We start from the raw sequence: 18110 nt of genomic DNA on the forward strand, positions 1-18110 counted from the left end.
ATCCTCCAAACAAGACTCAAGACCAACCAATCAAGCAGTGAATCCTGTACCTGTCACTCCCGCCCCAGCCCGTCCACTCCCTGTCAGCTCAAATGACGCTCTAATAACAAGCAGTTCAGACTCCATCGTGCACAGACTGGTCAGTAATCGCTGTGTTCATTTCTCAGCAATGTCCAGATTATAAACAGGGGTTTAAAAGCCTAACAAGGTAATACAAAATAAAAATCGAATTTACTAATTAAAAACAAAATGTTTTTCACATCCTTTTTTTATTTAAGGAAAGGTACCCGACAAATCAGTACAAGTTCAAGGTAAATCTAGATTTTAAGGTTTTTTTTTTTAAAGAAAACAATGGTAAACATAGTTTTCTAATAGCAATAGTGCCCTCTCGATGATGGCTCTACCATGTGATAGTTGACCTTGACTTTGAACTTCTGAAATTTCGCCGTTAGTCCCTAACATAATTAGAATAGAAAAACGACACACACACTGAGAAAACGTTTTATTTTTGTAATCTTTTTTCACTATTTTTTCTTTCTCTATATTAGTATTGACTGTTACTTTCAGTAGGGCAGCAGTGTGGAGTAGTGGTTAGGGCTCTGGACTCTTGACTGGAGGGTCGTGGGTTCAATCCCAGGTGGGGGACACTGTTGCTGTACCCTTGAGCAAGGTACTTTACCTAGATTGCTCCAACTATATAAAAATGGGTAATTGTATGTAAAAATAATGTGATATCTTGTAGCAATTGTAAGTTGCCCTGGATAAGGGTGTCTGCTAAGAAATAAATAATCATAATTTATATTTTATTTATGTTGTTGTTAATTATGCAGCCACTATCCTATTATTTTTTCAACAGTTTTTTTCCTTACATTAGAATTGCAGTGATTCAAAATGGGTTACTTTTGTTAAAGTTCTGATGCCACCTTTCAATGTAAACATCAGTCTCTCTTTCCTACTCTCACCTGAAGAAGGGACCCTTTGAGGTCTTGAAAGCTTGTGATTAATTATTGTTTAGTTAGTCCAATAAAAGGTATCCCTTCTCTTTGTCTATTCATTATATTTAAATAACTCGAACGAGGTACTTTCTCCACGCGCTAGGTTGCCTGTGTGGTTCGTGAATACAGCAGGTGTACAAACACGCAGTAAAGGTGCTCGTTTTCCAGGTGTTAAAGGTAAGCTGGGCATCACTGGGTCTGCACTGCAATTGAAGATCTCCCTCTCTCTCCCTTGCTTGCAGCAGTGAACGAGTTTCCGCAAGACATCTTCTCCACAGAGGAGCGCAGGAGAGGAGCTGTGCTGCTGCACGTCTTCTGTGTGAGTGCCGTGCTGGAGAAGCGTCATACGTTCCAATCACCTGCGGAAACATGTGCATTATAGAACTGCCCCATCTAGTGGCCAATTCCAAATACAGCATGTTCTTTTTTAACAGCGTGAATGTCTGTGATCTGTGGCTTACAAAGTCTTACATTCCAAAATGTTGTTTATTCTTCCAAATCTTAGTATATAAGTCACACCCCTATAACAGTTCCCCATAGTAAAAGCATAGGAACGTGTAAATCAAAGTATGGAAAAGCACAGAGATGTATGGTAAAGTATAGGGAAGCATTGTAAAGCACAGAGATGTATGGTAAAGCATAGGGAAGCATTGTAAAGCACAGAGAGTGTGGTAAAGCATAGGGAAGCATTGTAAAGCACAGAGAGGAATGGTAAAGCACAGGGAAGCATTGTAAAGCACAGAGAGTAATGGTAAAGCATAGGGAAGCATTGTAAAGCACAGAGATGTATGGTAAAGCACAGGTAAGCATTGTAAAGCACAGAGAGGTCTGGTAAAGCACAGGTAAGCATTGTAAAGCACAGAGAGGTCTGGTAAAGCATAGGGAAGCATTGTAAAGCACAGAGAGGTCTGGTGAAGCATAGGGAAGCATTGTAAAGCACAGAGAGGAATGGTAAAGCACAGGGAAGCATTGTAAAGCACAGAGATGTATGGTAAAGCATAGGGAAGCATTGTAAAGCACAGAGAGGTCTGGTAAAGCATAGGCAAGCATTGTAAAGCACAGAGAGGTCTGTTGAAGCATAGGGAACATTGTAAAGCACAGAGAGGAATGGTAAAGCACAGGGAAGCATTGTAAAGCACAGAGAGTAATGGTAAAGCATAGGGAAGCATTGTAAAGCACAGAGAGGTCTGGTAAAGCATAGGCAAGCATTGTAAAGCACAGAGAGGTCTGGTGAAGCATAGGGAACATTGTAAAGCACAGAGAGGTCTGGTAAAGCATAGGGAAGCATTGTAAAGCACAGAGAGGAATGGTAAAGCACAGGGAAGCATTGTAAAGCACAGAGAGGAATGGTAAAGCACAGGGAAGCATTGTAAAGCACAGAGAGGTCTGGTAAAGCATAGGGAAGCATTGTAAAGCACAGATAGGTGTGGTAAAGCATAGGGAAGCATTGTAAAGCACAGAGAGGAATGGTAAAGCACAGGGAAGCATTGTAAAGCACAGAGAGGTATGGTAAAGCACAGGGAAGCATTGTAAAGCACAGAGAGGTCTGGTAAAGCATAGGGAAGCATTGTTAAGCACAGAGAGTAATGGTAAAGTATGTTACAAATTCTAAGTGTGACGTGTGTATGCTGTGTCGTTGCTGCTGGTCTCAGCCTCACTCTGCTCCTGCTCTTTCACCCAGGCTATGTACATGTTCTACGCTCTCGCTATCGTCTGCGATGACTTCTTTGTGCCGTCGCTGGAGAAGATTTCAGAGGTAACTCAATGTCTTCATGACTGTAGCTGACAAAATAATTCCACAAGTCTTATCTATTTGCACTCCCATTGGCTACACCAGTCTCAGATGTGCAGTTTCGAAAGAAACACATGTTATAGCAAACATTTCCAAGGTTGAAGAAAGTTCTCAGTTTCTATGCCTTCTCAGGATTTCTATTACACTTCTTGGGTCATCGTTTCACCTCAGCAGTGTCTTCTGGGTTATGTTACTGGCTGAAAGCATGTCAGTCAGTAGGGGAAGAAGCTGATTGGTTATTGACAGGAAAGAAACCAGTGAAGGGGTGGGGACAATTTCATCATTCAGCTGACCTAGGAACTAACTGAGAACATGGCTGCAAACAGAGATCATGTTTTACAATGAGAATACTTGTTGGCTATAAAATGTGTTTCTTTCAAAACTGCACATTTGAGACTAATGGTATTGTTTTGTTAGCTATCACTTTAAAGGACTGCTGTTTCGTGATTTACTATAGTTCATACACCAGCACCTTTCGTTAATCCAGTTCAATTCTTTAGATATTTTCATTTAAATGGTTTCTTCATCCAGAACTTTAAAGAGATACCAAGCGAGATTGGGGAAGCATATTTGCACTGCACTGGTGCATCCTTCCCCCTGAACCCTGTGCAACGCTAATGTGCTTCCCCGCAGGAGTCCCCTAGGAGTCTTTTCAGAAGCATTTAGTGCTGGAATAGTTAGTAAGCAAAAAAACTCAAATATAGAATTGTATTCCAATAGTGAATCATACAGAACACACATAATAATGACATCACATTTGAGGAGCTTGTTGAACTCATTATCTGGTATTTAAATGTTTACTTGATTCCATATTTCGTTTCCTAACCGTTTTAACCATGCGGAAAAGCTGCATTTCTAAAGTGAGGTTGTTTTAGATGTGACCACTAGGGGTGTGCGACTGTAATTCTATTCACTCTGCAACTGTGGCAACTGAATCAATGCTATACAGCTGTGGCCAAGAGTTTTACATCACCCTGTAGAATTTACTAATGTTGCTTCATAAAGTCGAATGAAACCTGCTGAATAATGTTACGTTAACATGAATGACATACTGCTTTGCAATTCTAAAATTCTGGGTGATGCAAAACTTTTGGCCATAGCTGTACATGCTATAGGTGGGGACCAAAAATTACAGCTACACCCCTAGTGGTCATTTTTCAAACTACCTCACTTCAGAAATCAAGATCTTTTTAAAAGTGTCTGAAAAATATTTTGACTGGAATAGTCATTGCGCCTGGTTAATAATGAGCAGAAACAACAGAGGATGACAGAGGACCCACCCATCAGGACCCACACAACAGGACACTACACACTGAATATGAGGACCTGTGCTCCAGACTGCTATTTTGCCCTGCAGAGGAGCCAGCTGCAAAGGGAATCTCAGGCAAAGGGAGGTGGAGCTGAGTGGCTGTGACTCCTCCCTCCTGGGAATGATGTGTGGGGGGCAGTGTGGTGACTGCTCCGTTCGCTCAGCCCTTCTCTCCCTCGTTGCAGAATCTCCATCTCAGTGAGGATGTGGCGGGCGCCACCTTCATGGCAGCGGGCAGCTCTGCCCCGGAGCTGTTCACCTCGCTCATCGGTCAGTATCTGAAACAGGCTTCAGGTCCATTATTGTCTTTCTATAACAGATCTAGAGATCTCTGGAATGGAGACAAACCTTTGTGTTTTTGTTAATGTCTTTGTTGCAATGTTTGAATGCTAATACAATATAATAAAGCCTTGGTGAGCACTCCTTTAAGGGGGTGGGAGGGCAGTTACAATGTTACAATGAGGTAGTTCTATTGATTTTAAAATGATAGTTAACACTGCTTGAAAGGGAGGCAGTGATAATGTTGCCAGTGGTAATAAGGGCAGGCGTTCCTCCCTCACCTCTCCAGGTGTGTTCATCACTAAGGGAGACCTGGGGGTCGGGACGATCGTGGGCTCAGCTGTCTTCAATATCCTGGTGATCATCGGGGTGTGCGGAGTGTTTGCTGGACAGGTGACAAGTTTTACCTTCTCATGGGTTTGTCTGAAAAGAGATCTGCAACTATGAAACACTCAACAGCGCTGGATTTAGAAACACTACAAGAAACCTAATAAATGCAGTGACAAGCGTTTCAGCCTTTCTCAATGTCAGTGTTGAGTTTTGATTTACAAGCGAATTCAAAACCAGCCCATTCCTCTTTCTGGGACCATTGAGAGATTCTTCACAATCCTTCACATTGAGAGATGCTTTGTCAATCTAGGGGGTGGATATAAGAGTCAGAAACCAGCATCGAAGGCATTGAGAAAGACGTCTTGTGGAAAAATTTGTCATTCAGTTTAAGTTTATTTTAGTGTTTCTGCTAAAAACATTGAGAAAGACTTCTAGTCGAAATGTTTATCATTTCATTTCGTAAGTTTATTATAGTACTGAAGACACTGAGAAATAATTCTATCACACTGTGCTCTCTCTCTGTGTTCTATCACACTGTGCTCTTCTCTCTGTGTTCTATCACACTGTGCTCTCTCACTGTGTTCTATCACACTGTGCTCTTCTCTCTGTGTTCTATCACACTGTGCTCTTCTCTCTGTGTTCTATCACACTGTGCTCTTCTCTCTGTGTTCTATCACACTGTGCTCTCTCTGTGTTCTATCACACTGTGCTCTCTCACTATGTTCTATCACACTGTGCTCTTCTCTCTGTGTTCTATCACACTGTGCTCTTCTCTCTGTTTTCTATCACACTGTGCTCTCTCTGTTTTCTATCACACTGTGCTCTCTCTCTGTGTTCTATCACACTGTGCTCTTCTCTCTGTGTTCTATCACACTGTGCTCTTCTCTCTGTTTTCTATCACACTGTGCTCTCTCGCTGTGTTCTATCACACTGTGCTCTCTCGCTGTGTTCTATCACACTGTGCTCTCTCACTGTGTTCTATCACACTGTGCTCTCTCGCTGTGTTCTATCACACTGTGCTCTCTCACTGTGTTCTATCACACTGTGCTCTCTCTCTGTATCCTATCACACTGTGATCTCTCTCTCTCTGTTTTCTATCACACTGTGCTCTTCTCTCTGTGTTCTATCACACTGTGCTCTCTCACTGTGTTCTATCACACTGTGCTCTCTCTCTGTATCCTATCACACTGTGATCTCTCTCTCTCTGTTCTATCACACTGTGCTCTCTCTCTGTGTTCTATCACACTGTGCTCTCTCTCTCTGTGTTCTATCACACTGTGCTCTCTCTCTATGTGTTCTATCACACTGTGCTCTCTCTCTATGTGTTCTATCACACTGTGCTCTCTCTCTGTTTTCTATCACACTGTGCTCTCTCTCTGTGTTCTATCACACTGTGCTCTTCTCACTGTGTTCTATCACACTGTGCTCTCTCGCTGTGTTCTATCACACTGTGCTCTTCTCTCTGTGTTCTATCACACTGTGCTCTTCTCTCTGTGTTCTATCACACTGTGGTCTCTCGCTGTGTTCTGTCACAGTGTGCTGTGCTTTACAATGCAGAAGCTTCATAAGGATGTGTTTGTCTCGCTGCCTCTTGTTTTGCAGACGATCTCCCTGACCTGGTGGTCTTTATTCAGGGACTCTGTCTTCTACACTTTCTCCGTCGTGGCTCTGATTCTGGTATGGAGCTCGCTTCACTCCATTTTATTTTTAGGAGCCATGTATTGATATCTGTATGAACTGGTGATTAATCCTGAGTGATGCAGTATTGGGTGTATTGTGACAAGCTGATCCGATGTGAGACAAAAGGGTTTACCAGTCTTTAATAAATACTGTACACAACTGACAAAATCAGAACCAAACAACAAAGTAGTTTTTATTCAAGGTCTCTCTGATTTCTTTTGGGCCAGTTTTGGAAACATTAATGTGGAATGATAGTGTGTAGGAGGTAATTAAAGGTTGGGTCACATTTTATGTTAAGGGAAACTTTGTTTATTATCAGTTAAATTGTAGCTAACAAAATCATCATTTGCATCAGCTACACAGGTTTCAGATGTGCAGTGTTGAATGACACACATGTTATAGCACACCTGTATTTTAATTTAAAACATGATAACTCCAGGGGCTCCCGAGTGGCGCATCTGGAAAAGGCTCTCCGAGTGGAGTGCAGGATGTGCCCTATAGCCTGGAGATCGCCGGTTCGAGTCCAGGCTATTCTATTGCCGACCGTGGACGGGAGCTCCCAGGGGGCGGCTCACAATTGGCCGAGCGCCGCCCGGGGGGAGGTAGGGTTAGGTCGGCCAGGGTGTCCTCGGCTCACCGCGCAACAGCGACCCCTGTAGTCTGGCCGGGCACCTGCGGGCTTGCCTGTAAGCTGCCCAGAGCTGCGTTGTCCTCCGACGCTGTAGCTCTGAGGCGCCTGCACGGTGAGTCTGCAGTATGAAAAAAAGCAGTCGGCTGACGGCACACGCTTCGGAGGACAGCGTATCCAAGAAACAAGGACGAGGGGTCACAAATGGAGATTAGGTAAAGGGGCATTCAGAACAGAAAATAGGAGGCACTTTTTTACATTTGGGAGAAAATAATAAAATAATTGGCGATTACTAAATTAAAAACAAAAACAAAAACAAAAAAACATGAAAACTCCCACTACTTTAGGTTAAACCGGCGCTTTGATCTGATATTCATCTATGCCTGTTTGTAAAATATTTCTCAGCACTGCAGTACCAGTCTGATCTCTCTGTCTCTCTTGCAGGTCATCTATGATGAGAAGGTTGCCTGGTAAGTTCAGACTGAAGAGACCCCAGTGAAGATACCATTAACAAGCCATCAGGGTTGAGGAAGCTACTTTGAAAAAGTAATCCGTTACAGTTAGTTGAACACAATTGTAACTACTTATAGTAACTTATTACTTTGAACATAATGTAACTAGTTACAGTTCCAAATAGTTACTTCTCAGGCACAGTTTGCATTTTACAGAGATATAGTTTTGGGTTTGGTCAGGCTGCAGCTGGAAATATTCTTTGAAGATCCAGCTATCGAAGCCACTCCCTCCCTCCTCCGATGCTGTTTTCTAGCAGGATGATCTGAAAAGCGCCTTCGTGTGACGTGTAGGGTGTTGAAGCACTTCCTGATTTTATGCATTAGCTCTTTTCAAGTCTGAAAAGGGAACCATACTGTTCCATGTTACTGAGGCGTTACATGTAATGCATTGATCCCCAACACTGGGTCAGACTGAAGATGCTCTGTCCCACTATTTATAATACCCTGATAACAAGGGAAGCTGTCATTGAAGCCAATGGAAATCACATTGAGCAGCATGTGGACTAATGTGTTTGATGGGAAACAGCTCCCCCTATAGGAAGACAGCCTACGGTGCCACCAAGATTAACAGATCAGTTGATGTCTAAGATTTCAACAAAAATGTTTTATGTCTTTAAAGGTGGGAATCTCTTATCCTGATTTCAATGTATGGAGTCTACATCATCGTCATGAAGTAAGAACTCAGTGGATTTTATCTTATTGTATTTACTAAATAGTGTGCTATAGTGGGTGAGGGAGGGAGCAGTTCAGTCTCCATGCCTAGAGCCTGCCCTGCCCTGGACTGGAGGGAGCACCCTTTCTCTTAGGGGGTGAGGGAGGGAGTAGTTCAGTCTCCATGCCTCAAGCCTGCCCTGGACTGGAGGGAGCACCCTTTCTCTTAGGGGGTGAGGGAGGGAGCAATTCAGTCTCCATGCCTCAAGCCTGCCTTTAACTGTGTTGATTTTGCACCAAGCTTTTATCACACACTCAAAGCCCTCCTATAGACGTTTGCGATTGCATTTCGATTTCTTCCTGTATTGTCAGCGTGCCTGGGACGGTGTGATTCTGATTATTCTCGTATTCCTGTTGCAGGTTTAATTCTCAGCTCCATAGCTTCGTTGAGCAGAGGCGCCCTGGTCGGGGTCAGTCCCGGGTGCTCAATGGCCGGAGCCAGGACCAGGGGGCTGAGCACAGCCCGCACCCCGAGACCTCCATGGTGCTGCTGAGGAAGGGTCAGTAGACACGCCCTCACACTGTGTCATTGTGGGATGCTCTCACACAGTCTCATTGCTGGATACTCTCACACTGTCTCATTGCTGGACACACTCTCACACTGTCTCATTGCTGGACACACTCTCACACTCTCACACTCTCACACTGTCTCATTGTTGGACACACTCTCACACTCTTACACTGTCTCATTGCTGGACACACTCTCACACTCTCACACTGTCTCATTGCTGGACACACTCTCACACTGTCTCATTGCTGGACACACTCTCACACTGTCTCATTGCTGGACACACTCTCACACTGTCTCGTTGCTGGACACACTCTCACACTGTCTCATTGCTGGACACACTCTCACGCTCTCACACTCTCACACTGTCTCATTGTTGGACACACTCTCACACTCTTACACTGTCTCATTGCTGGACACACTCTCACACTCTCACACTGTCTCATTGCTGGACACACTCTCACACTGTCTCATTGCTGGACACACTCTCACACTGTCTCATTGCTGGACACACTCTCACACTGTCTCGTTGCTGGACACACTCTCACACTGTCTCATTGCTGGACACACTCTCACGCTCTCACACTGTCTCATTGCTGGACACTCTCTCACACTGTCTTGTTGCTGGACACACTCTCACACTGTCTCATTGCTGGACACACTCTCACGCTCTCACACTGTCTCATTGCTGGACACACTCTCACACTCTCACACTGTCTCATTGCTGGACACACTCTCACGCTCTCACACTGTCTCATTGCTGGACACACTCTCACACTGTCTCATTGCTGGACACACTCCCAAGCTTTCACACTGTCTCATTGCTGGACACACTCTCAAGCTCTCACACTGTCTCATTGCTGGGTTGTTACAACAAGCAGTTAAAGCAACGCTCTCACCCACGTGTCACGCCTTGTATTTGGTCTCCAATTTTTTTTCCATCACGTCCTTGAAACTTATTTTAAAAAGCTCAGCAAGTTTTATAACAATATCTACTGAAGACCGTGACAAGATGCTTCTAGTTAGTTCCACACAAGGGCTTGCAATGGGCTTTAGTAGATACTGCTATATAAACCATGCTGAACCTTTTAAAAATCAGTTTCAAAGATGTAATGAAATAACAAAACAAGAACTGGAAACCAAATATCATGAATGATGCTGTGCATGGGTGAGAGGATGATTTCATTGTGTTCACTATTTATTATGCCTATCCCTGTAAATAAGTTCTGTATGAATTCCATTCCAATGATGCTTCAGCTTGGATTCAAATGTACCAGTAAGACTGCCATCATTAAACATGTAAACTCCTCTGTCTAAACATTTAGAAAACCCATCAACTATAAACTAAGTCTGGATCATTTCAATGTGCTTATTTTTCTCACATACTCAAAGTCATTCCGGACCATTATTCTCTGTTTCCCCCCTGCAGGGCGGTGCTCTGTGTCGGACTCCTCCCCGGTACTCATGGTGGACGAGCTGTTCTGTCAGCAGCCTCATCAGCTGAGCTTCCCCGAGGCGAGCCTGCGCATCATGATCACACAGCACTTCTCCCCTCGAACCCGACTCAGCATGGCGGGCAGGATGCTCATCAATGAGGTCTCTCGCACTACTCTTATTACACATGGGCAGCAGATCTCTCTCTAGTTCAGGGACTGTGCTCGGCTCTAACTCTGGTCTGGCTCTCCACACAGAGACAGCAGATCTCTCTCTAGTTCAGGGGCTGTGCTCGGCTCTAACTCTGGTGTGGCTCTCCACACAGAGACAGCAGATCTCTCTCTAGTTCAGGGGCTGTGCTCGGCTCTAACTCTGGTGTGGCTCTCCACACAGAGACAGCAGATCTCTCTCTAGTTCAGGGACTGTGCTCGACTCTAACTCTGGTCTGGCTCTCCACACAGAGTCAGCAGATCTCTCTCTAGTTCAGGGGCTGTGCTCGACTCTAACTCTGGTCTGGCTCTCCACACAGAGACAGCAGATCTCTCTCTAGTTCAGGGGCTGTGCTCGGCTCTAACTCTGGTGTGGCTCTCCACACAGAGACAGCAGATCTCTCTCTAGTTCAGGGGCTGTGCTCGGCTCTAACTCTGGTGTGGCTCTCCACACAGAGACAGCAGATCTCTCTCTAGTTCAGGGACTGTGCTCGACTCTAACTCTGGTCTGGCTCTCCACACAGAGTCAGCAGATCTCTCTCTAGTTCAGGGGCTGTGCTCGGCTCTAACTCTGGTCTGACTCTCCACACAGAGACAGAGGCTGATCCGCACCAGCAGCCCAGGGGGCAGCAGCTGGAGTGGAGCAGGCCCTGAGACCCCAGTGAAGGATGGAGGAGGAGGGGTGGCCTGGCCTCTGGAGAACGGGGGAGCCCTGGACAACGAGAGGCAACTCCTGGAGGAACCGAACGAGAGGAGAGAGGAGAGAGAGGGGCCGGAGCAGCGGGAGGAGGAGAGACCCCTGGAAGGAGAAGAGGAGGAGGAGGAGGAGGAAGAGGGGGGTGTCTTCCAGCCCTTTCACATTCCAGGTACGTTGTTACACAGAGCAATCATCGGGGCATCTGCTATTCCTGTCATATAACAATTAGAACATACTGTAGCTCCCCGAAGTCATTTGAAGGCACTGCACGGTTTGTTTCTGAGTCTACACAGAGCTCCTGGGCTGGGAGGAGAGAAGTGCATTCTTCAGACCCTCTGTTTGGGGAAAGTCTTTTTTGAAATTCCTCTAGTGAAATATCTGTTACAATTTCCCCACAAGGGCTTGCTGCCTCATCAATGTGAGACTGAAGGTAAGAGAGTGGGACCGGGTATCAGTCTCAGCTTCTCCACCTGTGTGAGCTTCCCTGCTGACATCCGCGTTGTGACGGGCTGGTTGAGTTCATTGCGGCTGCTAACGAGATGCAGTGAGTCTGATGGTTTTCATTACAGGGAAGCTCACACAGGGGATGAAGGTGAGACTCATAATCAAATCAGATCACTCTCTTGTCTTTAGTCTCAGATTCATGAAGCAACAAGCCCTTGTGTGGAACTAACTACTTATTTATTGCGTTTATATAGCACTTTTTATTCAAAAGTAACTCAAAGCACTGTACAGTACATAGCAGAAAAAAAGAACAAACCACAATACATGTGTATAGCATGTCACACATACAACTGCAGATTTAAATAACAGTATACACATAATGTTCTGAACAACCTGCAAGCGGGATACCACACTTTTTGGGACACCAGAAAAAAGTGCATTACAATAATCAGTTCTAGATGAAACAAAGGCATGCATTAGTCTCTCAGCATGAGCTACGGAAATACCTGGTCTAAGTTTGGCTATATTTTAACCAGGTGCTCCTTCCATGTGATGTAATGAACGTGCAGTTTAGATTGCCCCCATCTCCGTTCTAGTTTACGACCCTCATATTTCATCTTACGAGTTTATCATTAAACCATGGTGAGCGTTTTTTAAAAGACACTCTCTGAGTTTTGGTTGCACTCAAATCCCTGCAGCACCATGCATATACAGATGTGAAGAGGAAGGGGTTACATTCACTAAACATGCAGGTGATTCGTGGTGCATCCTGGAACATCTGGAACGTATGTGCAGATTCCCCAGGCCCCTGTCATAACTCTTACAGTTCGACACAATCCGCTGTGTTGAATCATTTCAGAGACTCAATACACCAGGTGGCATGTTAATAGGTCAGTACTGTGAGACTACCTCGATAACTCAATATTCGTAATTATGAAAATATTTGAGACTTTTCTATACTTGTGGTTATGAACGAGATTGATTCACTTTTTAAAACATTTTGCAACCTTATGGAACGTTTGTTGCTAAAATGATATTCCATTATTTGCACCCAGTGTAATGTTATTACCAAGAGAGTATCAATGAAACTGTAGCCTATCTGAACTCTGGATACATTATATGACAACTGACCTGTACTGTAGATTTTATTTGAATTATACAAATAAAAACTAAGAGTAAATAATTCAATCTTGGTATAGAAAACGACATAGATATTACAATAGAGTTTCCTTACAGGTGATTGCAGACACACTTACTGTACGTACATACCCTTATCCTGGGCGACTTACAATTGTTACAAAATATCACAGTACAAAGTATCACATTGTAAAATATCAGATACAAATGTTCTTATAATATTGTAAATGTTCGATGGCTCCTTCTAATCATGTTGAGTTTATTTATCACGGAGGCGAGCAAAGAGTGCCAGAGAAAATGCATTCAACACAATGAGAGGAATTCACAGAACAATTATTAACACATTGTGTATTGGGTAGGGAGTCCTATTGTAATTTTAAAAGCTTAATAAATATATAATGAAGAGTTATATAAATGGTATACATGTATAATAACTAACAACTACAAACACCAATGGCACTTGTAAAATGTACATACTAAAATACAAAAGTAGATGTTAACATTAGAAAATCAATTCCAACCAAACCTACATAGATGTCCAGCTGATCAGTTCTAGGTATGAAGGTGTATTAGCTGTGATGTGTAGCTGATCAGTTTTAGTTATGGTGTATTAGCTATGATGTCCAGCTGATCAGTTCTAGGTATGAAGGTGTATTAGCTATGATGTGTAGCTGATCAGTTCTAGGTATGAAGGTGTATTAGCTATGATGTATAGCTGATCAGTTGTAGGTATTAAGGTGTATTAGCTATGATGTGTAGCTGATCAGTTGTAGGTATGAAGGTGTATTCGCTATGATGTGTAGCTCATCAGTTTTAGTTATGGTGTATTAGCTATGATGTGTAGCTCATCAGTTTTAGGTATGCAGGTGTATTAGCTATGATGTCCAGCTGATCAGTTCTAGGTATGAAGGTGTATTAGCTATGATGTCCAGCTGATCAGTTGTAGGTATGAAGGTGTATTAGCTATGATGTCCAGCTGATCAGTTCTAGGTATGAAGGTGTATTAGCTATGATGTGTAGCTGATCAGTTGTAGGTATGAAGGTGTATTAGCTATGATGTGTAGCTGATCAGTTGTAGGTATGAAGGTGTATTAGCTATGATGTGTAGCTGATCAGTTGTAGGTATGGTGTATTAGCTATGATGTCCAGCTGATCAGTTGTAGGTATGAAGGTGTCCCTCACTGTGCTGGTTGCAGGTGGTCTGTGTGCCCGGGTGAAGTGGCTGGTGTCCTGGCCTCTCAGTCTCCTCCTCTTCTTCACCGTGCCGAACTGCATGCAGCCGCGCTGGGAGAGCTGGTTCATGGCCACCTTCGCCATGTCCACGCTTTGGATCGGCATCTTCTCATACATCATGGTCTGGATGGTGAGTGATTTCTGACCTCCTTCATAAAAGTTTACCACAGTCATTTTGCAGTTTTCTCATGATCATCCTAAAGTTGCAATCTGTGGGAATACAAGGAAGTACATGCAAGAAGATACATGACTGGTTAAAACATCAGAGAGTACGAGTGTGAGGAGAAACCTCCAGCTGGGGCTCTGTGGGCTCCTTGCTTGTGCCCCTGCTGCTTCTACATCAAAGACTGAGATCAGGGGACCCTCAGCAAGCTTGTCAAATCTGCAGACAACACAACGCCTGGGGGAGCCGCTGACACACTTTGAGCCAGCCAGAAAATCCAAAAAGATTTAAACTGGGCAGAAATGTGGAAATGTAAAGTGTTACACTCCGGTCACAAGAATATCGGATCCAAATATAAAGGGGGTAAAGAACTAGAAGAGGCTCTCTAAGAGAAAGACCTTGCCGTTGTAATAGACCCATCCCTGTCAGCAACCACACAGTGCAGTGATTAAAAAGGCAAACAGAAGGCTTGAGTGTGTACTCAAGAGGGTAGTGTATACATCAAAGAAAGTTGCGTGACACACTGGTGCTTTGGAGAGAGTCCAACAATGAGCTACCAGACTGCTGCTTACAGGAATGAGCTGTGAGGATTGACAGAACTGAATTCATTTAACCCGTGTGTGACAGGATTAGCAGAGGGTGAGGCTCAGAGACAGTTGAAAGTTCAAAATAAAGCTTTTTAATAAACAAAAATAATCAAATAAATAGGCACAAGGGCCAAACAAAAAGGTTTTAAACATAAAATAAACACAAAACAAAAAGCAAAACTTACAAAAATAAAGATTTCCAGGCTGGGCGTTGCCTTCACTGGATTCAAACACAAACCAACAGGAAAAACAGCACACACAAGACACTGGCTCCTTCTCCTTCCAGAACTCTCCTCTAATGGGAGGCTGAAGCCTCCTTTTATGCCAGGTGGCTCAGTCCTTAATTGAATAATTAATTAGTTGATTGCTCCCACCTGAAGCAATCAATCTGGGCAGGGAGGAGAATTTAACTCCTTCCCTGCCAGTATTTCTAAGGGCAGAGCCCTGCTCTGCCACACAGTGACAAAGAAGAATTAGAGGGGGGGTTTGATTGACATCTTTAAAATCCTAAAAAGAGTTGACAGAGTTAAACCTCACCAGTACTTTAAGTGCAGCATGGAAACCTGTCCACTACAGATACCACTCAAATGAAAATATGTTTGCTAAAAAAGATTTCAGAACTGCATACCTGAGATCTATGTATAATGAATGAATGTGCACGTCATGGAAAATAAATGGGGTTGCTTTGTTTGCTACAATCACTTGGTTTGGTGCCGCTGTGTTGCTTGTTTCCAGATGACCCTCATTAGCTACACGCTGGGCATCCCTGATGTCATCATGGGCATCACCTTCCTGGCAGCGGGGACCAGTGTGCCCGACTGCATGGCCAGCCTCATTGTAGCACGACAAGGTAAGCAGCTCCCAGCCTCATTGTACCTGACAAGGTAAGCAGCTCCCAGCCTCATTGTAACTGACAAGGTACATATATTGCATTGTGTTTGAACGGGGACAAGACACAAAACAGCCGACACTAAACTGTATCGAACAGGCAATAGAACGCTGCATCAGTGCTGATACTGATCTGCCATGTTCTATATATATATGGGGCTCTGCTCCCTGTCACAGCCTCCAGCTCCCCTCCCCACCCCATCACAGCTCTCCCCAGTCCCTCCCCCAGCTCCGCCCCCTGTCACAACTCTGCCCTGTTTCCTCAGGGATGGGGGACATGGCCGTGTCCAACTCCATCGGCAGCAACATCTTTGACATCCTGCTGGGGCTCGGCTTCCCCTGGGCAATGCAGACCTTGGTGGTGGATTACGGGTCTTCGGTGAGTCAGCAGACCTTACTGCACTGCAGGGTCCTGCATTTCAGATGATATAATAAAGTGTTCCAGAACCCCCTGCAAAGTTTATACGAAGCACATTGCCTTGGCGGTGTGCTGTGGAGTCCAAATCAAAGTTTACACGAAGCACATTGCCTTGGCGGTGTGCCGTGGAGTCCAAATCAAAGTTTATACGAAGCACATTGCCTTGGCGGTGTGCTGTGGAGTCCAAATCAAAGTTTATACGAAGCACATTGCCTTGGCGGTGTGCCGTGGAGTCCAAATCAAAGTTTATACGAAGCACATTGCCTTGGCGGTGTGCTGTGGAGTCCAAATCAAAGTTTACACGAAGCACATTGCCTTGGCGGTGTGCTGTGGAGTCCAAATCAAAGTTTACACGAAGCACATTGCCTTGGCTGTGTGCCGTGGAGTCCAAATCAAAGCGTTATATTTTTAAACATCATGGGTCATAAATGAGAAATAAGTATGTCTTCTAAAGATCACAGTGCATCCAGATCATGTGGCAGCAAAGCTTTCTGTTGATACAATACACCACTCATTGTAAACACCAGCATTGTTGTAAGAGGGAGCGTGATCTGGATACGATGAACGTTCCTCAGAAAAAGTTTTTAAAAAGTAATTCCCTTCTTGATTTGCTATGATGTGTGAATACAAATATAAAAACTATCAGGATTACGTTGAAAAAATAAACACTGCAAGCGGTTTGGAACACTGTGGCAAAGTGGTGAACAGTGTGCAGATGCAGGTGATCAATAATCAGACAGACAACGATAATCGGGGTGCGATGGTGGTTTATTTTTAAATTCAATTGTGTGGTGATTGTTTAGACACGACAGAACAAAACAAACAAACTCTCACGATTTACAACATGGTTCTCCTTCCAGTTACCTTTAACCATTACAAACTACGTCCCCTTAAATATCGTCAATCATGACCCCTTGGTTAACGTTTGCAACCGCTCCTCCAATCTGCGGCTGCTACATCGTTTCCCTTCCGGGTCAATGATTTAATGTACCGTAGCTCCACCCCCTTTCTAGATGGCCGACTTCCGCCTAACCCTGGGAATGAATTGTCGGGCCATCCAGTCCGGGGCACACTGTTCCCTTTACACAGTGCCCTCACAGGTCGGGAGGGAGATCTAACACCAAGAATCATTCGCTCTCTGTCACAAACACTCTTAAAGTTTATTTTGGTATTTCTTTAGCTAATTTCAATATCATTTGCATGCATTTAAATCGCTTACATAACACAATTGGAAGAATGGTGGAAGAAAATAATAAAGACCTTTCATTTTAAACAAACTCTATTTACAAAATGTTTACATTCACAAAATAGACAAACACTTTAAGACAGAAGTAAACTTTGTTCTGAATTCTGAATTGGTTGAAGGTATTTTAATAGAGGAATTTCAGCACAGCGGTTGTGAAGAAGGCACTTCTCTACACCCAGCTCACCTGTCTGAAGGGAAGCGCTCCGTACTGCCTTGTAAACAGTAATAGATTATCATACAGTACCTTCTATCGAGTTAGGGGGGCTACAGTATATTCTTCTTGAGATCTGTAATTCCAATATCATAACTCTTGGGTCCATTTATAAATTATTCCTAAGTGTTGCAGGGGGACAGGTTAATGGTTACACTGTGGTGTACCAGGCGTGCTCAGGGGAGTTAGACATGATTCTGAGAGCCCTATTGAGGCCACAGGGCTGCTTCACCAAGACAATTTTTTTAAAAGTGAATCTAAACAACACGACAAAACTTTTGGTAATTCCAATATTTCACACCCGTTCCAAGCTGCCCTTTCATTTTTTGTCCTTTCATTTTTTACCTGCCGTGACACTTTTCCGTACAGCGATCTGTTTTGTTTTTTCTCTTCTGTAGGTCTTCATAAACAGCAAAGGACTGGTATACTCTGTTATTCTCTTGCTGGCTTCCGTCTTTCTTACCGTAAGTACAAATCCGTTCAGAGAATGCATTTCTTTGTCTCTTCATTGACAGTAACCCTCCAGTGCCCTAACTTGTTCAGATCTGCCGATCATTACAGCTAAGCTGTTAGTATTCAGGTTCCACTTCATTAATACGCCAGCATGGATTTCATTCGCTGTCTGTCCACTACATTTTCATAAACCGTTTTTGAGAGCCTTCAATTCATCATGATCATTGCATCTAAAAAGTGGCCCAT

General features: G+C 43.9%; 1 protein-coding gene across 1 annotated transcript in view; it reads left to right on the top strand.

Annotated features, from left to right (window-relative positions):
• LOC131709454 (sodium/potassium/calcium exchanger 3-like) overlaps positions 1–18110 on the top strand; it is a 58654-nt gene that overhangs the window by 32142 nt on the left and 8402 nt on the right. Inside the window, exons 3-16 of the mRNA XM_059011999.1 lie at positions 1238–1314; positions 2677–2751; positions 4282–4366; positions 4665–4768; positions 6308–6382; positions 7458–7483; positions 8145–8198; positions 8597–8736; positions 10174–10340; positions 10980–11253; positions 13862–14028; positions 15384–15498; positions 15803–15915; positions 17810–17875. Of these exons, the coding sequence (XP_058867982.1) occupies positions 1238–1314; positions 2677–2751; positions 4282–4366; positions 4665–4768; positions 6308–6382; positions 7458–7483; positions 8145–8198; positions 8597–8736; positions 10174–10340; positions 10980–11253; positions 13862–14028; positions 15384–15498; positions 15803–15915; positions 17810–17875 (1538 nt within the window). The remainder of the gene's footprint in view (positions 1–1237; positions 1315–2676; positions 2752–4281; positions 4367–4664; positions 4769–6307; positions 6383–7457; positions 7484–8144; positions 8199–8596; positions 8737–10173; positions 10341–10979; positions 11254–13861; positions 14029–15383; positions 15499–15802; positions 15916–17809; positions 17876–18110) is intronic.

This window comes from Acipenser ruthenus, chromosome 43 (genome assembly GCF_902713425.1).
Source record: "Acipenser ruthenus chromosome 43, fAciRut3.2 maternal haplotype, whole genome shotgun sequence".
In the NCBI taxonomy this organism is placed as follows: domain Eukaryota; kingdom Metazoa; phylum Chordata; class Actinopteri; order Acipenseriformes; family Acipenseridae; genus Acipenser; species Acipenser ruthenus.